At 41.5% G+C, this 16,887-nt stretch overlaps 1 protein-coding gene across 1 annotated transcript in view; it reads left to right on the forward strand.

Annotated features, from left to right (window-relative positions):
• Window positions 1-15,829, forward strand: part of LRIG3 (leucine rich repeats and immunoglobulin like domains 3) — a 51,539-nt gene extending 35,710 nt beyond the window's left edge. Inside the window, exons 11-19 of the mRNA XM_018047999.1 lie at window positions 1,851-1,922; window positions 2,416-2,579; window positions 6,048-6,368; window positions 8,146-8,427; window positions 9,589-10,041; window positions 11,022-11,180; window positions 12,816-12,959; window positions 13,049-13,324; window positions 14,548-15,829. Coding sequence (XP_017903488.1) covers window positions 1,851-1,922; window positions 2,416-2,579; window positions 6,048-6,368; window positions 8,146-8,427; window positions 9,589-10,041; window positions 11,022-11,180; window positions 12,816-12,959; window positions 13,049-13,324; window positions 14,548-14,792 — 2,116 coding nt within the window. The 3' untranslated portion in view covers window positions 14,793-15,829. The remainder of the gene's footprint in view (window positions 1-1,850; window positions 1,923-2,415; window positions 2,580-6,047; window positions 6,369-8,145; window positions 8,428-9,588; window positions 10,042-11,021; window positions 11,181-12,815; window positions 12,960-13,048; window positions 13,325-14,547) is intronic.

The raw sequence follows: 16,887 nt of genomic DNA on the forward strand, positions 1-16,887 counted from the left end.
CACATCAAGCATTATGTCAGGTATTTATTTATATTTCTCAGTCCTCATGAGAAAACTATTTAATAGCTATTGTTATCTCAATTTTTAATTTAAGACATGGAGGTTCTAAGGGTTCCTTGCTTAAATTGAACAGTTAAGAGGGTGACTTGCAAGATCAATAAAGACGATTCCCACCCCCCAACCCCAGTTCCTGAGAGTGACTGGAGAGTTGTGACACTACTTGGAGAACTTTTGTTTGTTGTTGCTGTCGTTTAATTATAAAAAGCATGCAGCCTGTTTTTCCTCCTTTTATTCTCATTCTCTTTTGCTGCTGAGCTCTAAGTTAGCAGCTGGCAGGAACAAGGCTGAAACCAGGGCAGCCTCTCCCATCACAGCAGCTGTCTCCTTCACAACCTCTGCCTGCCTGGGAGCTGGAGGCACACCTTTCTGAAATGACAGTTAGGGACTCAGATGTTTTCAGGTACGAAGAGCGGAAGCTAGCCAGCCTCAGTGGGAGTCAACACCTGCAGGAGCACAGAGCCACTCAGCTTCTGATAACTATGGGTGAATGTACATATTGATATGTACAGTGGGAGTCTGAAGCAGTTTACAGTGTGTCCAGCCTGACTTTTAATGTTTATAGCCGAAGGTTTTATTATCTATTAACCTAGACAGTAGAAGTTAATCATTTAAAATGCACAGTTGGATTGTACCGTCACTGGTGCTGTGTGCATAGTGATTACCTGCACCACTCTCTTGTCGTCTTCCCGCTGAGCCCTGGGCTGCAGAGGGCTCTGGACGGCCAGCCATGGCCGCGGTGCCGCAGTCCGGGTTACAGGGGGTTGACTGTGCAGAGGGCGGGCCAGTATTGCTGGGCTTCCTGAAACAAGTTATTTTCAAAAGGAAACTAGCCAAAAGAGTTTGTCATCTGAGCCTTCCACTTTTGGGAAAGTGAAATTAGTGGATCCGTGGAGCATTAACGTCTCCTTTAGTTTGCTAAACCTTCCTAACTCTCCCAGCATCTTTCTTTGCCCACGTTTGGGACCTTAATTCTGTCTTCTCTTGCCCCTCATCTCATTCAGAATCCCCTTTATCCACTCTGAACCCTCTAAAGGAAATCAGTAGTACAGGCGGGGAGGACTTTAATTCAGACTGCTTGTTAGCACCAGTGGAAAAAAAATCAGCCCAGAATATTCTCTCCTTTTATGAACGTCCTGCCTGAAGTGGTTGTTTGTTGGTTTGTTTGTTTCAGTAAGTAGCCCCTGTCTGAACACCTGCCTGTCTCCCCATTAGTAAGTTGTGTGTATCAGGAGAGGCTAGTGACTAAGAACATCAGTTTTGAAATTGAAAATAATTGAGTTCAGATCTTATCTGCCCCTTTCATGCTGAGCCAAGGTGGTTATACCATCTTCTTTTTTGTGTTGCAGTGAGGAATAAAATGTAATAATGTGTAAACAAAAATCACTTAACATGGTTGCATGTCACAGAAGATATTCTACACGTGATGGTTTTTTAAAAGCATAATTATGAGGAATTTTAAATGTGCGTTTAAGTTTCTAAAGTTTACTAATTTGAATAATGAGAAATACAAGAAAATAACGGCAGAATGGGTTAGGCCCTTAAGAGCCAAAAACTCTGTGTGTGGTGATATAAAATCTCTCTCACTGTAAGAGAATCTGCCTCTGAATCAGATAGCCTTGTTCTTGAACACAAGCCTCCTGATGAGTTCTCAGATCACCCTATCTGTGCCTTTCAGCACATAGAATATTTTGGGGGTGAGTTGGAGGTAGGCATCATGGGCCCAACCTGTGCCTGCAGGCACACAGTGACTATTATTTCCTCTAACGTATTTGATTTGGTGGTTTTTTCAGAGACCTGAGTGACAACGCAATCATGTCATTACAAGGCAACGCTTTTTCACAAATGAAGAAGCTTCAACAACTGTAAGCATTTCTTTTCTTTCCAAGAGTTTCACATAAGAGGGGCCAACTGTCAAGGGATGGGGCGTCCTGGATTATGTATCTGTAGAAAGTGTGTGGCACGTTCATCACATTACCTAACTTTTATAAACAGAAAGCAGGAGGAGTGGGGTTTTTGTTCCATTTGTTGCAAAGAGGAGTTTCTTTTTCTTAGATATGCGATTTAAATTTGTGAGACCCAGTATAGCGCAATGCCTCATCATCGCAACCAGTTTTCAGTACTGAGATATTTTCAGCGTTGCTATGCTTCTGTCTCTCCCATCAATAAGAACAACAACAACAAAACGGTGCTAGTTCCTCATCTTGCATTTTAAGATGCACTGAAGAATATTTATTCCATGGGATGTATGTATTTGGTTTCTCCATTCAATGCTTTGTTAATATTTACTTGAATTTAGTTTACTTGTAGAAATCTGCATTTCATACAAAACAGATTGAATGTAATTACTCTCCTCAGGCACTTAAATACATCAAGCCTTTTGTGCGATTGCCAACTGAAATGGCTCCCACAGTGGGTGGCGGAAAACAACTTTCAGAGCTTCGTAAATGCCAGTTGTGCCCATCCTCAGCTGTTGAAGGGAAGAAGTATTTTTGCTGTTAGTCCAGATGGCTTTGTGTGTGGTGAGTAGAACTGTGGTCTTTGCCTTTTATTCATTTTTCTTTTTTTTTCCTCCCATTTGTCCAAAGAATGGATTTGCATAAATTTATATACCCTACATGAAGCTCTTATTTCTGCTGAGGTAGATGAGAATGGATCTGTAGTTTGCTGATGATTGCAGTTTTTACTGATGAAAACTTTTTTTTTCTATAATTTCTTCCTCTTTGTGTTGGCATCAGGGTGGTCTAGTGGAAAGAGAGTGACGTCATCTTGAGAGAATTGGAGGATAGTAGCAGCCCTGCTATTTAATTGCAAGTCCTAAAACTCAGTCTTCTAATCTGTGAAATGGGAATACTGCTGTCTGTCCTCCCCAGATCCAGGGGTTGTTGAGAGGTTCTCTTGAGTTCAGTGAAGAGACTGACTTGAATCTTTTGCAGATGCTGTTTACAGGGAATAGAAAGAGACAATTATTAGCTAGTGATTTCTAGACTACTAAAAATTTTATTGTCATTGTTTAGTCACTAAGTCGAGTCCAACTCTTTGCAACCCCATGGACTGTAGTATATCAGGCTCCTCTGTCCTCACCTGTCTCCCAGAGATTGCTCAGATTCATGTCCATTGAGTCAGTGTTGCTATCTAATATTTTACTGTTGGTGAGTAAAACATTACAAGTAACAGAAAGTTTTGAGTTTATTGTAAATAAATTTAAGGGCCATTGTTTTATTATACATCTAAGCCTCTCAGCATAGATGTCTGCTTACCCAAATTCAGAGAGCTAGTTAGCAGATCTGGCTCAGACGCCCAGGTTTCCATCTCTCTGGTGAAGTCCCCTGTGTACTGCATTCAGTTCAGTTCAGTCACTCAGTCATGTCTGACTCTTTGTGACCCCATGGACTGCAGCACGCCAGGCGTCCCTGTCCATCACCAACTCCCAGAGCTTGTCAGACTCATGTCCATTGAGTTAGTGACGCCATCTAACCATCTCATCCTGTTGTCCCGTTCTCCTGCCTTCAGTCTTTCTCAGCATCAGGGTCTTTTCCAGTGAGTCAGTTCTTCACATCAGTTGGCCAGAGTATTGGAGTTTCAGCTTCAGCATCAGTCTTCTAATGAATGTTCAGAACTGATTTCCTTTAGGATGGACTGGTTGGATCTCCTTGCAGTCCAAGGGACCCTCAAGAGTCTTCTCCAACACCACAGTTCAAAAGCATCAGTTCTTCAGCACTCTGTTTCTTTATAGTCCAACTCTCCCATCCATACATGACTGCTGGAAAAACCATAGCTATGACTAGATGGACCTTTGTTGGCAAAGTAATGTCTCTGCTTTTTAATACGCTGTCTAGGTTGGTCATTACTTTTCTTCTAAGGAGCAAGCATCTTTTAATTACATGTCTGCAGTCACCATCTGCAGTGATTTTAGAGCCCCCCAAAATAAAGTCTGACACTTTTTCGATTGTTTTTCCGTCTATTTGCCATGAAGTGATGGGACTGGATGCCATGATCTTAGTTTCTGAATGTTGAGTTTTAAGCCAGCTTTTTCACTCCCCTCTTTCATCAAGAGGCTCTTTAGTTCTTCTTTGCTTTCTGCCATAAGGGTGGTCTCATCTGCGTATCTGAGGTTATTGATATTTTTCCCAGCAATTGACATTTCTCCTGGCAATTGATATTTCTCCCAGCTGGTCTACTGCATTACTCTGCTGTTTACTATCTGATGTCATGGAGACCTTTGTGAAACTAAATTTGCATATAGAACATGAAATCAAATTCACTTGAATTTTAGTATGTGTGTTAAGATATTACAGAGCCCAATTCTACTTTTGCCTTTAAATTTTATTTAAAACTGCTTTGCCTCCAATTGTTTAGTTAGGTACAAGAAAAACATACATATTTTTTTACATTGCTGCATTAAGTGGTGCCAACAGTTTGTGCAAGTAAAATATCTGATGTAGCTTTTGGATCTAAATGAGCATTTGGCATTCATTTGTAAGGGCCTGAGCTGTTCCTTTCTGTGGGCTTTATCTCTCAGCTCTCTAGTCTCAGGATGCAGCTCTCTATCACTCTGAGAAATGCACAGGTGTAGGTGTGTGCCTGTGCACGTGTCTCGCCCGTGGATCTCTCACTCCCTCCACTGTGAGTCAGAACCTCGATTTACCAGATGAGAAGTCTCGAATAGTCCTACAGGAAGAGAAACCATCCTGGCTACAACGTGCAGGTGTGCCACTGGAAAGTAGCTGCATTAGAGTTGTCAAAGGGTCCTCCATTCCCTGTTCACTCACACGCACACACACACACACACGCATGCATGCATCATTTTTTCAGTGCACCCAAATAATATGCTTTGGTTGATTTAAGATGCTTCCTTCTGGGTGTAGACCATCTCTGAGACCCTGTTCACTCACTCACTCACTCACTCACTCAACACACACACACACACACACACACACACACACACACACACACACACACGCATGCATCATTTTTTCAGTGCACCCAAATAATATGTTTTGATTGATTTAAGATGCTTCCTTCTTGGTGTAGACCATCTCTGAGAAACTGAAGTTCAGAAAGGTAGCTTTTCCAAAAAGTAACAGAACTAAATATAACTGTTGGAATGACAGAGCTGCTTATCTGTAATTATAATGTAGCTCTGACAGTGCAGCGCAGCGGCCTGATAGACTGTCCACCCTGAACTCCAGGCTGGAACCAGGGGCCCACCGAGAGCTTGAGGGATGCTTTGTCTTTCACTGCAGGTTTGTTTTCTCCTGCTCTACCTAAAAATGATTGCTCTTTGGGTTTCCTGGTGGCTCAGATGGTAAAGAATTTGCCAGCAATGCAGGAGACCCAGGTTCAGTCCCTGGCTCGGGAAGATCCCCTGGAGAAAGGACTGGCTGCCCACTTCAGTATTCCTTCCTGGAGAATTCGATGAACAGCGGAGCCTGGCAGGCTACAGTCCATGGGGTCTCAAGGAGTTGGACATGACTGAGTGACTAACATTTAATAAGATTTCTAGTTTTGGTAAATGGAATGTTTATTGCTGTCTTTAGTGATACTGATTATCATTATTGACATTAGATTTCTTATTTTTCTGCTTCGTATTTGTGGAGACCATGGGGAAAAATGCAGTTCCTGATAGTAGCACTTAAAGGTGATCCAGGAGCCTGAACGTGTCTTAACCAATTTCTTCTTGTATTTCTGCAAGAAAAAAAAAGAAAAGCATGGGTCTGGAGTAAACTGTATTCCAAAATATCAGTCTCCTCCCAGTTAGTGATGTGTAAGTAGGTCTCAGGCTCTATTTGGAATGAATGACTGACTTTATACCCTCTCTCCCAGTCTGTTGTTTCAACACTGGGACTGCTAGTCCATCTGCGAAACATACACAAAGTGTAAAACCTAAGCCACTGTTTGTTTTTGAGTTTCTTGGTGTTCCAATCTGAGTAGCATTTGGACTCTCAAGCTTTAAAGCTGTTTTGTTTCCTCCTCTCCATTTTGAACAGATGATTTTCCTAAACCCCAGATCACGGTTCAGCCAGAAACGCAGTCAGCAATAAAAGGTTCCAATTTGAGTTTTATCTGCTCAGCTGCCAGCAGCAGTGATTCCCCAATGACTTTCGCTTGGAAAAAAGACAATGAACTACTGCACGATGCTGAAATGGAAAATTATGCACACCTCCGGGCCCAAGGTGGCGAGGTGATGGAGTACACCACCATTCTTCGACTCCGTAACGTGGAATTTACCAGTGAAGGGAAATACCAGTGTGTCATCTCCAATCACTTTGGTTCATCCTACTCTGTCAAAGCCAAGCTCACAGTAAATAGTATGTGATCTGACTTTTCCTCTTGCATTTAAAGATATGTTTTTATGAAAGTACCTGGTTTCTTCTCTTTCTCTTATTGCCAACCCTGTCCTCTGCTCTCAGAGTTCTCCACCTAAACCCTGCCTTTCCCTACCTCTCACTCCATATTATTGATATTCTTGGTTATGTGTACCTGAGCTAGCTGTTATTATATTGAAGACCCCATGCTTAGCATGGTGGGTAACCCAGATAAACCAGACACTTTTTGTTCTTTGAGAGTTCGTGGTGTGCTTGGTCTGATGAGGAAGACCATGAAGAACAGTTAAAGGATATCACTTTTTTTTTAAATTCAGATCTAGTTGATTTATAGCATTGTGTTAGTTTCAGGTATGCAGTAAAGTGATTCAGTTATATGTATATTTTTTCAAATTATTTTCCATTAGAAGTTATTACACGATATTGAATATCGTTCTCTGTGTTTTATGGGAAATCCTAGATGCTTGTCTGTTTTATGCTGTTGGTATCTGTTAATCCCATTCTCTCAGCCCCTTTCCCCTTTGGTAACCATAAGTTTGTTTTCTGTGTTTGTGAGTCTGTTTGTTTTATATACATAGATGAATTTGTATTATTTGTTTAGGTTCCAGATATATGTGATATAGTCTTTGTCTGTCTTACTTCACTAGTATGAGACTCTCTAGGTCCCCACCCATATTGCTGCAAATGACAATATTTTATTCTTTTTTATGACTCATATTCCATTGTATATATATACTGCATCTTCTTAAATCATCTGCTGAAGGATACTTGGCTTGTTTCTGTGTCTTTGTTATTGTAAATAGTGCTGCTGTGAACATTGGAGTACATGTATCTTTTAGAATTTGAATTTTTGTCTTTTCTAGGCATGTGCCCAGGAGTGGAATTTCTGGGTCATAAGGTCACTGTGTGTTTTTAGTGTTTTAAGAAACCTCCATGCTGTTTTCTGTAGTGGCTGCACCGGTTTACATTCCCATCAACAGAAAGCACGCCACCTTTAGCTGAGAGATCTCAGTTTGAGTCCTGCCTCTCCTGCTGTCAGCTGTGGGACTCTCAGCAAGTTGCTTAACCTCTCTGTATCTCCATTTCTACATCTTTCAAATAGGAATGATAATACCTACCTATACTGTGAAATAAAATAATTTGTGTAAAGGACTCAGCAGAATGCCTGGAATAGAGTAAGTGCTCAGTACATGCAATAAGCATTAGCTGCTGCTGATGCAAGTGTCCCATCCTGTGCTTTGTGTGACAAGTAGACAGTTTTGCAGTTTATCATTTCATTGTTTTTATTGTCCATGGTAGAAGATATGGCTCATCCATGTGTTCATTCCACAAATAACTGCTGAGGCCTGACACATAGAACAGAAAACTGTAGGGCAAAACGCCTGTCTAAAGTCATAGAATGTTAGAGCCAGAAGGAACTATTAAAAAAAAAAATGAATGGCCAGGGTACAAACAGATGAACTGATTTGCCTAAGGTCTCATAGATCATTATTAAGGAAACTAAAAAGTGACTGGAAAATAGCAGAAAGACCATCAGTGTGAAGCCCAGGTGACCTGTTTCATCCTGACTCCGTCATTTCGGTACCTGTGTAACCTTGAGGAGCTTTTTGATCACTCCAACTCTTGCAGTTGGAAACAACCCCTGCCTTACTATGTCAGGGACATTTGTAAGTATCCCCAAAAAGCAGGGGCGTGGGGGGGATGAAAATGAACTTCCTAACTCCAGAATGCTAATGCCCCCACGTTGTGTTTCTTATTTCAGTGCTTCCGTCATTCACCAAAACCCCCATGGACCTCACCATCCGCGCCGGGGCCATGGCACGCTTGGAGTGCGCTGCGCTGGGACACCCAGCCCCTCAGATAGCCTGGCAGAAAGACGGGGGCACAGACTTCCCGGCCGCGAGGGAGAGGCGCATGCACGTGATGCCTGAGGATGATGTGTTCTTCATTGTGGATGTGAAGATAGAGGACATCGGGGTGTACAGCTGCACCGCTCAAAACAGTGCCGGCAGCATCTCTGCAAATGCAACTCTAACTGTCCTCGGTGAGTGGATGCTCTCAGATTCTGTGATACATGTTAGCTTTAGGATACCAGCTCACCCAAAGGCCCTAAGAAGTGTCAGAACTCGAGAGGGTGAGGGCTGATCTGTAGGACAGTGCCCTTTCCTGGAGACGACAGTAGCTTCTCAGAAGCTTTCAGGTCTGGGAATACATCACACCTTCAGACCTGTGGGCAGTGAGATGAATCTGCCCCCTCTCTTCAGAGGAGGGGGAAGAGTAATACTTTGATGCTCTCTCTTTTTGCTAGAATTAACTTTCTCTACTCTTTCTATTATATAATCTGTACGTAAAGTCTTAACAGTATAAAGAATATAAAAAAAATAAGTATCTGAATAAATTCAGAGGGACCCCTTTTTCTCAGCCTCCCATACCACTCTGGAAATGAGTTCACCCTTTATCATTTACTTTGTTGTTGTTCAGTCACTCAGTTGTGTCCAGCTCTTTGCAACCCCATGGGCTGCAGCACGTCAGTCTTCCCTGTCCTTCCCCATCTCCTGGAGCTTGCTCAGACTCATGTCCATTGAGTTGATGATGCCACCCAACCATCTCATCTTCTGTCTTCCCCATCTCTTCATGCTGTCAGTCTTTCCCAGCATCAGGATCATTTACCTAAACAGATGCCTTCTGAAAATGTGAGCATGTTAATCATATATGTGTATCTTTGAAAGAGTAAATCAGGGTAACCAAATAATAAAAGCAAATTATTTTCAGAATTTTAATACAGATGGGGACATCTAGCACTAGGAAGTTTCCCTTTAAAAATTTAAACATTCTGATTTTTTTCATGCATCAACACACCCTTGTGCTTAATATTATTTTTGTGCAGTTTCTATTTCTAAGATATGTCTAAAATGTTTTGCTTTGCCCGACTTCCATCATTCCCCAACCTTGCCAAGAATGAGGGAGACTAAGTGAGAAAAACAGTAAATATTATCCTTAAATGATATTATAAGGAGATGACAGCCAAGTGATGAAATGAAAGCCCAGATGTCATATCCATGTTCAAGGTTTTAAAGAGGCATGGGCGTGAAGCTATGGGAGAATCCAGTTTCAGCTCCCCTTTGAATAAATCGAAGCACAAGGTCTGGTGCTGTGTAAACCCTAACTTCATGTCAGAGATTAAAAGCATAACTTGTCATTTCAGAGACACCGTCGTTCCTGCGGCCCCTGTTAGATCGAACTGTAACCAAGGGGGAAACGGCCGTCCTGCAGTGCATTGCAGGGGGGAGCCCTCCCCCCAGACTGAACTGGACCAAGGATGACAGCCCCTTGGTGGTCACCGAAAGACACTTTTTCGCAGCAGGCAACCAGCTGCTAATCATTGTGGACTCTGACATCAGCGATGCTGGGAAGTACACGTGTGAAATGTCTAACACCCTGGGCACCGAGAGAGGCCACGTGCGCCTCAGCGTGATCCCCACGCCAACCTGTGACTCCCCTCAGATGACGGCCTCGTCCCTGGACGGCGACGGCTGGGCCACCGTGGGCATCGTGATCATCGCGGTGGTTTGCTGCGTGGTGGGCACGTCACTCGTGTGGGTGGTCATCATCTACCACACACGGCGGAGGAACGAAGACTGCAGCATCACCAACACAGGTGTGTCCACGGAGGCCTGGCGCGGGGCGCAGGAGTTGTGTGTGTGCTTGTGGTCCTGCCGAGATTCGCTTCTGAGTGTTTCTGTCGCAGTCTGAGGCCACGTCACAAGAGTGACTCATTTGTTTCAAGCTGGGCAACTATGGTTAGCTAAAAATAACACCCTGGCCCAGATTAAAGCTGATGGTTAAAGATGAGTGCTTTTTGTCAGAACCTCATCAGAACAGCATATTGGCTGTGAAAGACCATGCAGAGCTTCAGGTAGTGCACACCCTCAGACGGTGGTGGAGGGCCAGAAACAGCCTTCAGTCATGCGGCTTACACTCGGCCATTGTCTTGTCCCTTGTGAGCATGTGTGCATGTGTGTGTATGCAGGCATCTAGGAGAAAGGGGCTTTGATTATATAGGCAAACTCCTGTATCAGTGAATAATACAAACTCAGGAATATGGCAGAAATCAAGCTTAGATAGTATCTGAAATACTGTCTCATGAAAATTATTTTTATCTTTGTAAGCATTTGTTGTCTTTGAAAGTTGGGAGGAGTGGGACTTCCCTGGTGGTCCAGAGGTTAAGAATCCATCTTCCAATGCAGGAGACTCAGGTTCCATTCCTGGTCGGGGAACTGAGATCCCCACATGGCGCAGGGCCACTAAGCCCGTGTGCCACAACTAGGGAAGCTTGGGCAACGCGCTGAAGAGCCTGTGCACTGCAGCGAAAACCCAGTGCAGACAAAAATTTAAAAAAATAAAAATAGAAGTAAAGAAATTTGAGAGGAGTATCCCACAGGCCACAGAGCAGAAAATCAGCTGAGGTGCCCCAGAGCAGCAGAGTCCTGGTGTGCTGTCCATCAAGATGGTTTTGCAAGGGTAGATTGATTTGATTTAAACAGAAAACAAAACAAAAGGGTATATACCATTCATCAGGGAAGCCTATGTGGCAGTTGTGACCATTCTTGGTTCATGGAACACTATTGTTGCTTACAGATGAGACCAACTTGCCAGCTGATATCCCGAGTTATTTGTCATCTCAGGGAACATTAGCGGACAGACAGGACGGGTACGTCTCCTCCGAAAACGGAAGCCACCACCAGTTCGTCACTTCTTCTGGAGGCGGATTTTTCTTACCACAGCACGATAGTAATGGTACGTGTTTAAAACGGAACATGGGCTATTGGCATTTTGAAATAACCCTTTAGAAAGTTCAAATTACAATGTTAATTTCCACAGGGAATTGATACACTCATATATTTAGGACCTGGCCCCAAATCACTAGCAAAGCTGATACTAAATAGTTCCAAGCCTTTCTCTTAAATACTAGAAAAATCTTTGTTTCTAGCAATAAAAGAAGACACGTAGCTTAGGTAAAATTTAATTCTTCCATGCGATGTAGTATTTCCTTTCTGTCATAAATGTCCTTTGGCCCTGAATGTTCTTCTTACTTCAGTGACACTAACTGGTTTCATGCATGGTCTCAAAAGTCAAATGATTTAAAATCATCCTGTTAGAGACTTACAATTCTGACTCTCACTTTAAGAACTGTATAAGGAATTATAATGGAGGCTGCATAATATAAGAGCATCAGCTTAGTTCAAGACCCACTTCTGACACTTACTCCCTGTGTATGCTTGGGCAATTATAATTCTTCCCTATTAGGTTGTTGTGAACATTAGAGAAAATGATAGTGTATGGGGCTTGGCACATATTAAGCGCTTAGTAAGTAGAAGCTTTTGACATTTTACCATCTTTTCTCACAAATGTTGATTGAGTATATGCTCTGTGGTGGACTCCATAGTTTGGAGGGAAGAATGTTTCCAGTTTTACTGTTTAGTCAGCAATGAGACAAAAAATTCAACAAATAATTGCAAAGAGCTTGACAAGGCAGTGATAGAGAGCATAGAGATAGAAGAGAAGATTTGAGCATAAAAGCAGTTGTTCTGATTAGACTCATTTGCTTGCAAAGAGCAGAAGCCCAGGCTCACTTGAATAGAGCCAGGTTTACTGAAAAGGCATTTTAAAAAGTAAAGGGACAGAACTGGAGCATAATAGTGCCATGTCTGCTGGGTGCTGAGGCTGAAGATGAGGCCTCTCTCAGACTAGCCCTAGAGATAGCCAGTGGTACTGAATCACATTCTACACATTTGCTTCTTGCTGAGACCAGCCCTCACAAGGACTGCCCAGTTCCGGCTGCCCAGGTACATGGTCCATTATGGCATCTCTCACCTTCGTGATGTCTCTTGTCCTTCAGCTGCTGGGTCCACTGCTAACCAGAATACCATTTCTGGATTGCTTAGCACAGATAACTCATGATGGGTTTCTGTTTGTTTTTTTTTTTTTTTTCTTTTTGGCTGACTTCATCTTTGAGCTGGGCATTAAGAGGTCAGTGGTTAAGTGCCAGTACCTCATCTGGTCATCAGTGACTTTCTGGAGGAGGCAGGCAGTGCTGGTAGCATCGGGTGGTTCAAACCATCGCTGCTTCAGCCACAGTGTCCATGCACAGATCGGTTTCTCTTGGAAACTAGGGGGTGGGTCAGCAATAAGGCTGACATACCCAGTTCAATGGTTCATCAACTTCTCTTTTAGTAAGATACCATAAACTTATTTAATCACTAATCTATAGGCATCGCTAAATTTTGAAAAAACCTTTCTGTAAATTTCTGCAGTATTTTCTTTGTATAATATTCTGTCTGAACTTTTCATCTATATGGAAACTGTCAAAAGTGAAGAGATGGCTGAATGGTAATTGAACTTACGGTTCAGTGATTAAGACGTGTTTTAAAGGGACATGCCACGTTGACAACAGCAGTGAAGCTGATGTGGAAGCTGCCACAGACCCGTTCCTTTGTCCCTTTTTGGGACCCTCAGGCCCTGTGTATTTGAAGGGGAGCATGTATGGCTCAGATCCTTTTGAAGTCTGTCATACAGGTATGTGGTTTTCATTTCTGAGTTCTTTTCCTGGAGAGACCCCTAGAAGCATTAACTCTGTCTTCTGATACTGTCCCCATTTTTAAAAGCTTGTGGTCCTGACCTGAGATCAGCTTTAATGGACCACTACGAGCCCAGTTACATAAAGAAGAAGGAGTGCTACCCATGTCCTCATCCTTCAGAGGAATCCTGCGAGCAGAGCATCAGTGATACAGGATGGCCTTCTCATGCAAAGAAGTTACTCAGCTCTTGTTATGCTCAACACGAAGGACCCGGAATGAACAACTTAGGTCTGAACAAGTCTTCTGCAGATTTTAGTCCAAGTCCAGAGCCGCCATCAGTTGCTTTGAGTAATTCTTTCATGGGTAAGTTTATTAAATTATTAGGTACCTTGAGTCCAGACCCACATTGCGAGTTGCATGGAGGAGAGCCATGAGAGTTTTGAAGCCAGACTGGTGAAGAATAGTTTCTGGTGTGTGTATGTATCTTTTTTGTGTTGTCGTGACATCCTATTAATTAGTATCCTTGTTTCTAAAAGCAGAGGCAGACATGGGGATTTTACTTGATTAGGTATTTAATCCAAAACTAAGCCTTAGGAACTTTCTGGGCAACTCTGTGTGTGGCATCGTCTTGAAGACAAGAGTTTTGGAAGTGACTGAGGATCGCAGTTTGCCAGTCATGTGGAAAACGTGGTTTTGGGCTACAGCAGCCTCTGGGGTGGAGTTGTGTGCACGGCATGACTGCGGTTTGGGATGTCTGCTGGCTTATAACTAAATCCACAGTCAGAGTGCAGACGGCGTCCTACCTGGCAACAGCTGCTCGTCAGCCAGGCTGGGCTGCCTCCTACAGAGGAGGCTGTTGGAATCCTAAAGCCCACAGGGGTGGCCGTGGACACTGGCTGACACCGAGATTCATTTAAGTTTCTAGTCTAGTGCATGAGGACGATTGAGTGGAAGAACTGAGATCATCTTTTTGCTGCATGGAAGTACGGAAAAATGAACCACAACTTCTAAAAAAACAGAATCTTTAAGTATTTTACCCAACTTTAAGAAATGTCATGTTTTCTCATGGTATAATTATTTATATCCCTTTTTAAAAAAATGAATAATAATTTTTATAGGGCCTAGGAGAGAATTTGAGTCAGTAGAATTATTATTTGCTACTGAGGAAGAAAGGGCAAGACATACGGGTTATTTTGAGAGAAGCTTTCTATACTGAGGCACAGTTTACTTGTATATGACTATCCAAATGCACTTTGTGGAGAATGGTGGGCTTTTAGTGAATACAGAATTTGGAAGAACTTCTATCGGGGAACTTGTTGCTGATAATATTACTATAGGTCCTGAAAGTGGAGAAGAAGGGCTGCTTGTATTCAGTGGATGTATGTGTCAGAGGGGTGCACGTGCCTTCAGCCCCACTCTATAAGATCTCTCTCCATAGCACAAGAATATAGTCATCTACCTGAATCCCATAACATGGACTTGAAAGTTCTCCCCATATTTACGGGGAAAGATGCCCCTTCATTTGAAATGCATTCTTTTGATTTCTCCAAAAGGCCCCCTGTGCTCAAGGGGTTTCTTTTTTTCAGGAACATTTGGAAAGCCTCTGAGGAGACCTCACCTGGATGCCTTTTCAAGCTCTGGGCAGTCATCGGATTGTCAGCCAAGAGCCTTTCACTTGAAAGCTCGTTCTTCCCCGAACTTGGACTATGAGTCAGAGGGAGATGGGAAAGAAAGGACAGATTTTCAGCAAGAAAATCACACATGTACCTATAAACAGACCTTAGAAAGCCACAGGACTTCAAATTTTCAGTCTTATGACTTGGACACATAAACTAATGAGACCAAGGACAAGATCTAACATACTACCTCAAGTGGACTTTTATTTAAAAGAGAGAGAGAAGCCTATGTTTTTAAATGGAACTATGAATTTTAAAAGGATAAAATGTCTTATTTATACAGATAGACAAAAATTACAAAAAGACATAAAAATTTTATACTGGGAGTATCTTTCATATAGGAATACTTTACTATTTTATAACTTTGCTTTATACAGAAAATATCTTAATGTAAATTAATGGTATAAATCCATGACTATTTTATGTATTTTTATAATGCCAGATTCCTTTTTATCAAAAATGAGTACTAAAGCATTTTAAACAATAACTGTCTTGTACGTTTTTTGAATAGAGGTCACTCCATTTTATTTTGCACGTTCTTCTTAATAAAGTGTCTCATTTTGATCCCAAACCCCATCTATCCAATAACAATCTTCATTGTTTGCAGCACATTTTAGGCATAATTAGTTCATATTATCATGTCTCACATTGGTGGGAATTACATTCAGCACATTAAAATATGAGCAAATGATCATTCTTCATACCTCACAGGGTTGTTGTAATATAGACTCAAATCAAATTAGTGTATGTGAAAGCCCATTGTAAAATGAGAGGGAGCTATGAAGGTTTGAGGTACATCCATTTATTTCTTAACTCTACAAACAAAAAGATGTGTTGTTGCAGTCCAGTGTTATATAGTACAACCACCGTTGCTTAAATCACTGCTCAAGCCATGTTTCCTTAATTATCATGATGCTTTATGTGGTCTAATGCTTTGTGCATTTCCAGATAGTTTCACATACCCCATCCCTTTAATTATAACAAGACAGTGGTTTATTGCCCATTTCTATAGTTAAAATGTCTGTAGCAGATGTGGGGTTTCATCGTCTGTTCCAGGTTGTAATGGGATGCTGGTGGAATTCTTTCCTGTTCTTATTGATTTTCCGCTGGACAAGCAGTTTTTACAGAAAAGGCACTCTTCAGCTATCCGGCAACACTGTTTAAGAATTCCAATACTTTTCTAATTTGGTCATCATGGCTGTACTTGTTAAAAACTCACTATAGAATCTGTTACTTAAACGTGAACAATTATTTTAAATACTTGTTTTAAGCAGTGTTTAGGTGAAAATGTTATGTGACTGGTATATATACATACACATACAGAAAATTACACATTTCCAAAATGAAATAATGTAGTTTGAAGGAATTGAAACAAGCATTAAGTTTAATAGTTTAGATCAAACTGTTTTTCCCCTTAGCAAATCTTAAGATGGGCATTGAAGAAGTTAATATAGTACATTAAACTTTAAACTTTAAAATCTACTAACCCATTGAAGGTGTGACTTTCTCATTGTCAGTTCTTTGAACTAAATTTAAAAACACATATTAGAAAAGCAGATTCATCTCACAGGATATGTTGGGGGTGAAGTTTCTCTCTCGAGTGAGTTTTGTGTTTTTTTGTGAGCCGGAAGCCTGGAACCCAGACTGCAGTAACATCTTCCCTCCTTTAATTTAGACACCAGAGTCCAAGACAGGAAGTTGATCCTTCCTGGGACAACCAGTGACTAAGAGCAGAAAGTGATTTCGTATGCTTGGGCTTTATCATATGGCCAAATTTTCAAAATCTTGTTAATTTGTCTTCATTATTACCAGATGTAATCCAGGCAGTGATAAGGGGTCTCCTCAAGGATTATGAATTTCTTTTAAAGGATTTAATTTGTCCAGACTTAAATACAAAGGTTAACTCATTGACACTTGAAATTCAACAATTAGATTCACTCTCCGTTCACATAATTTTTTTTTTAACTCTTCTTGCATGCTGCTGACTTAGGGATTACATACAATTTTAGTGGTCTGGAGAAACAGCAGAACCTTAATTTCTCTTTGACATTTGAAAAAAAAAATATATATATATATATAATTTTGAGACTCCAGATTGAGTTAACAAAGTGAATCTAGTAGGTATCCTAAGAAAACACAGACTTCATTAGAGGATGTATATAAATATCAAATCACTTATTTATGAAAGAGAATGCTTAAAATTTTCAGTTTAATCTTTCTATGCTTTCTAATACAAGACTAATTCTTTTA

Source organism: Capra hircus, chromosome 5, assembly GCF_001704415.2.
Source record: "Capra hircus breed San Clemente chromosome 5, ASM170441v1, whole genome shotgun sequence".
Lineage (NCBI taxonomy): Eukaryota > Metazoa > Chordata > Mammalia > Artiodactyla > Bovidae > Capra > Capra hircus.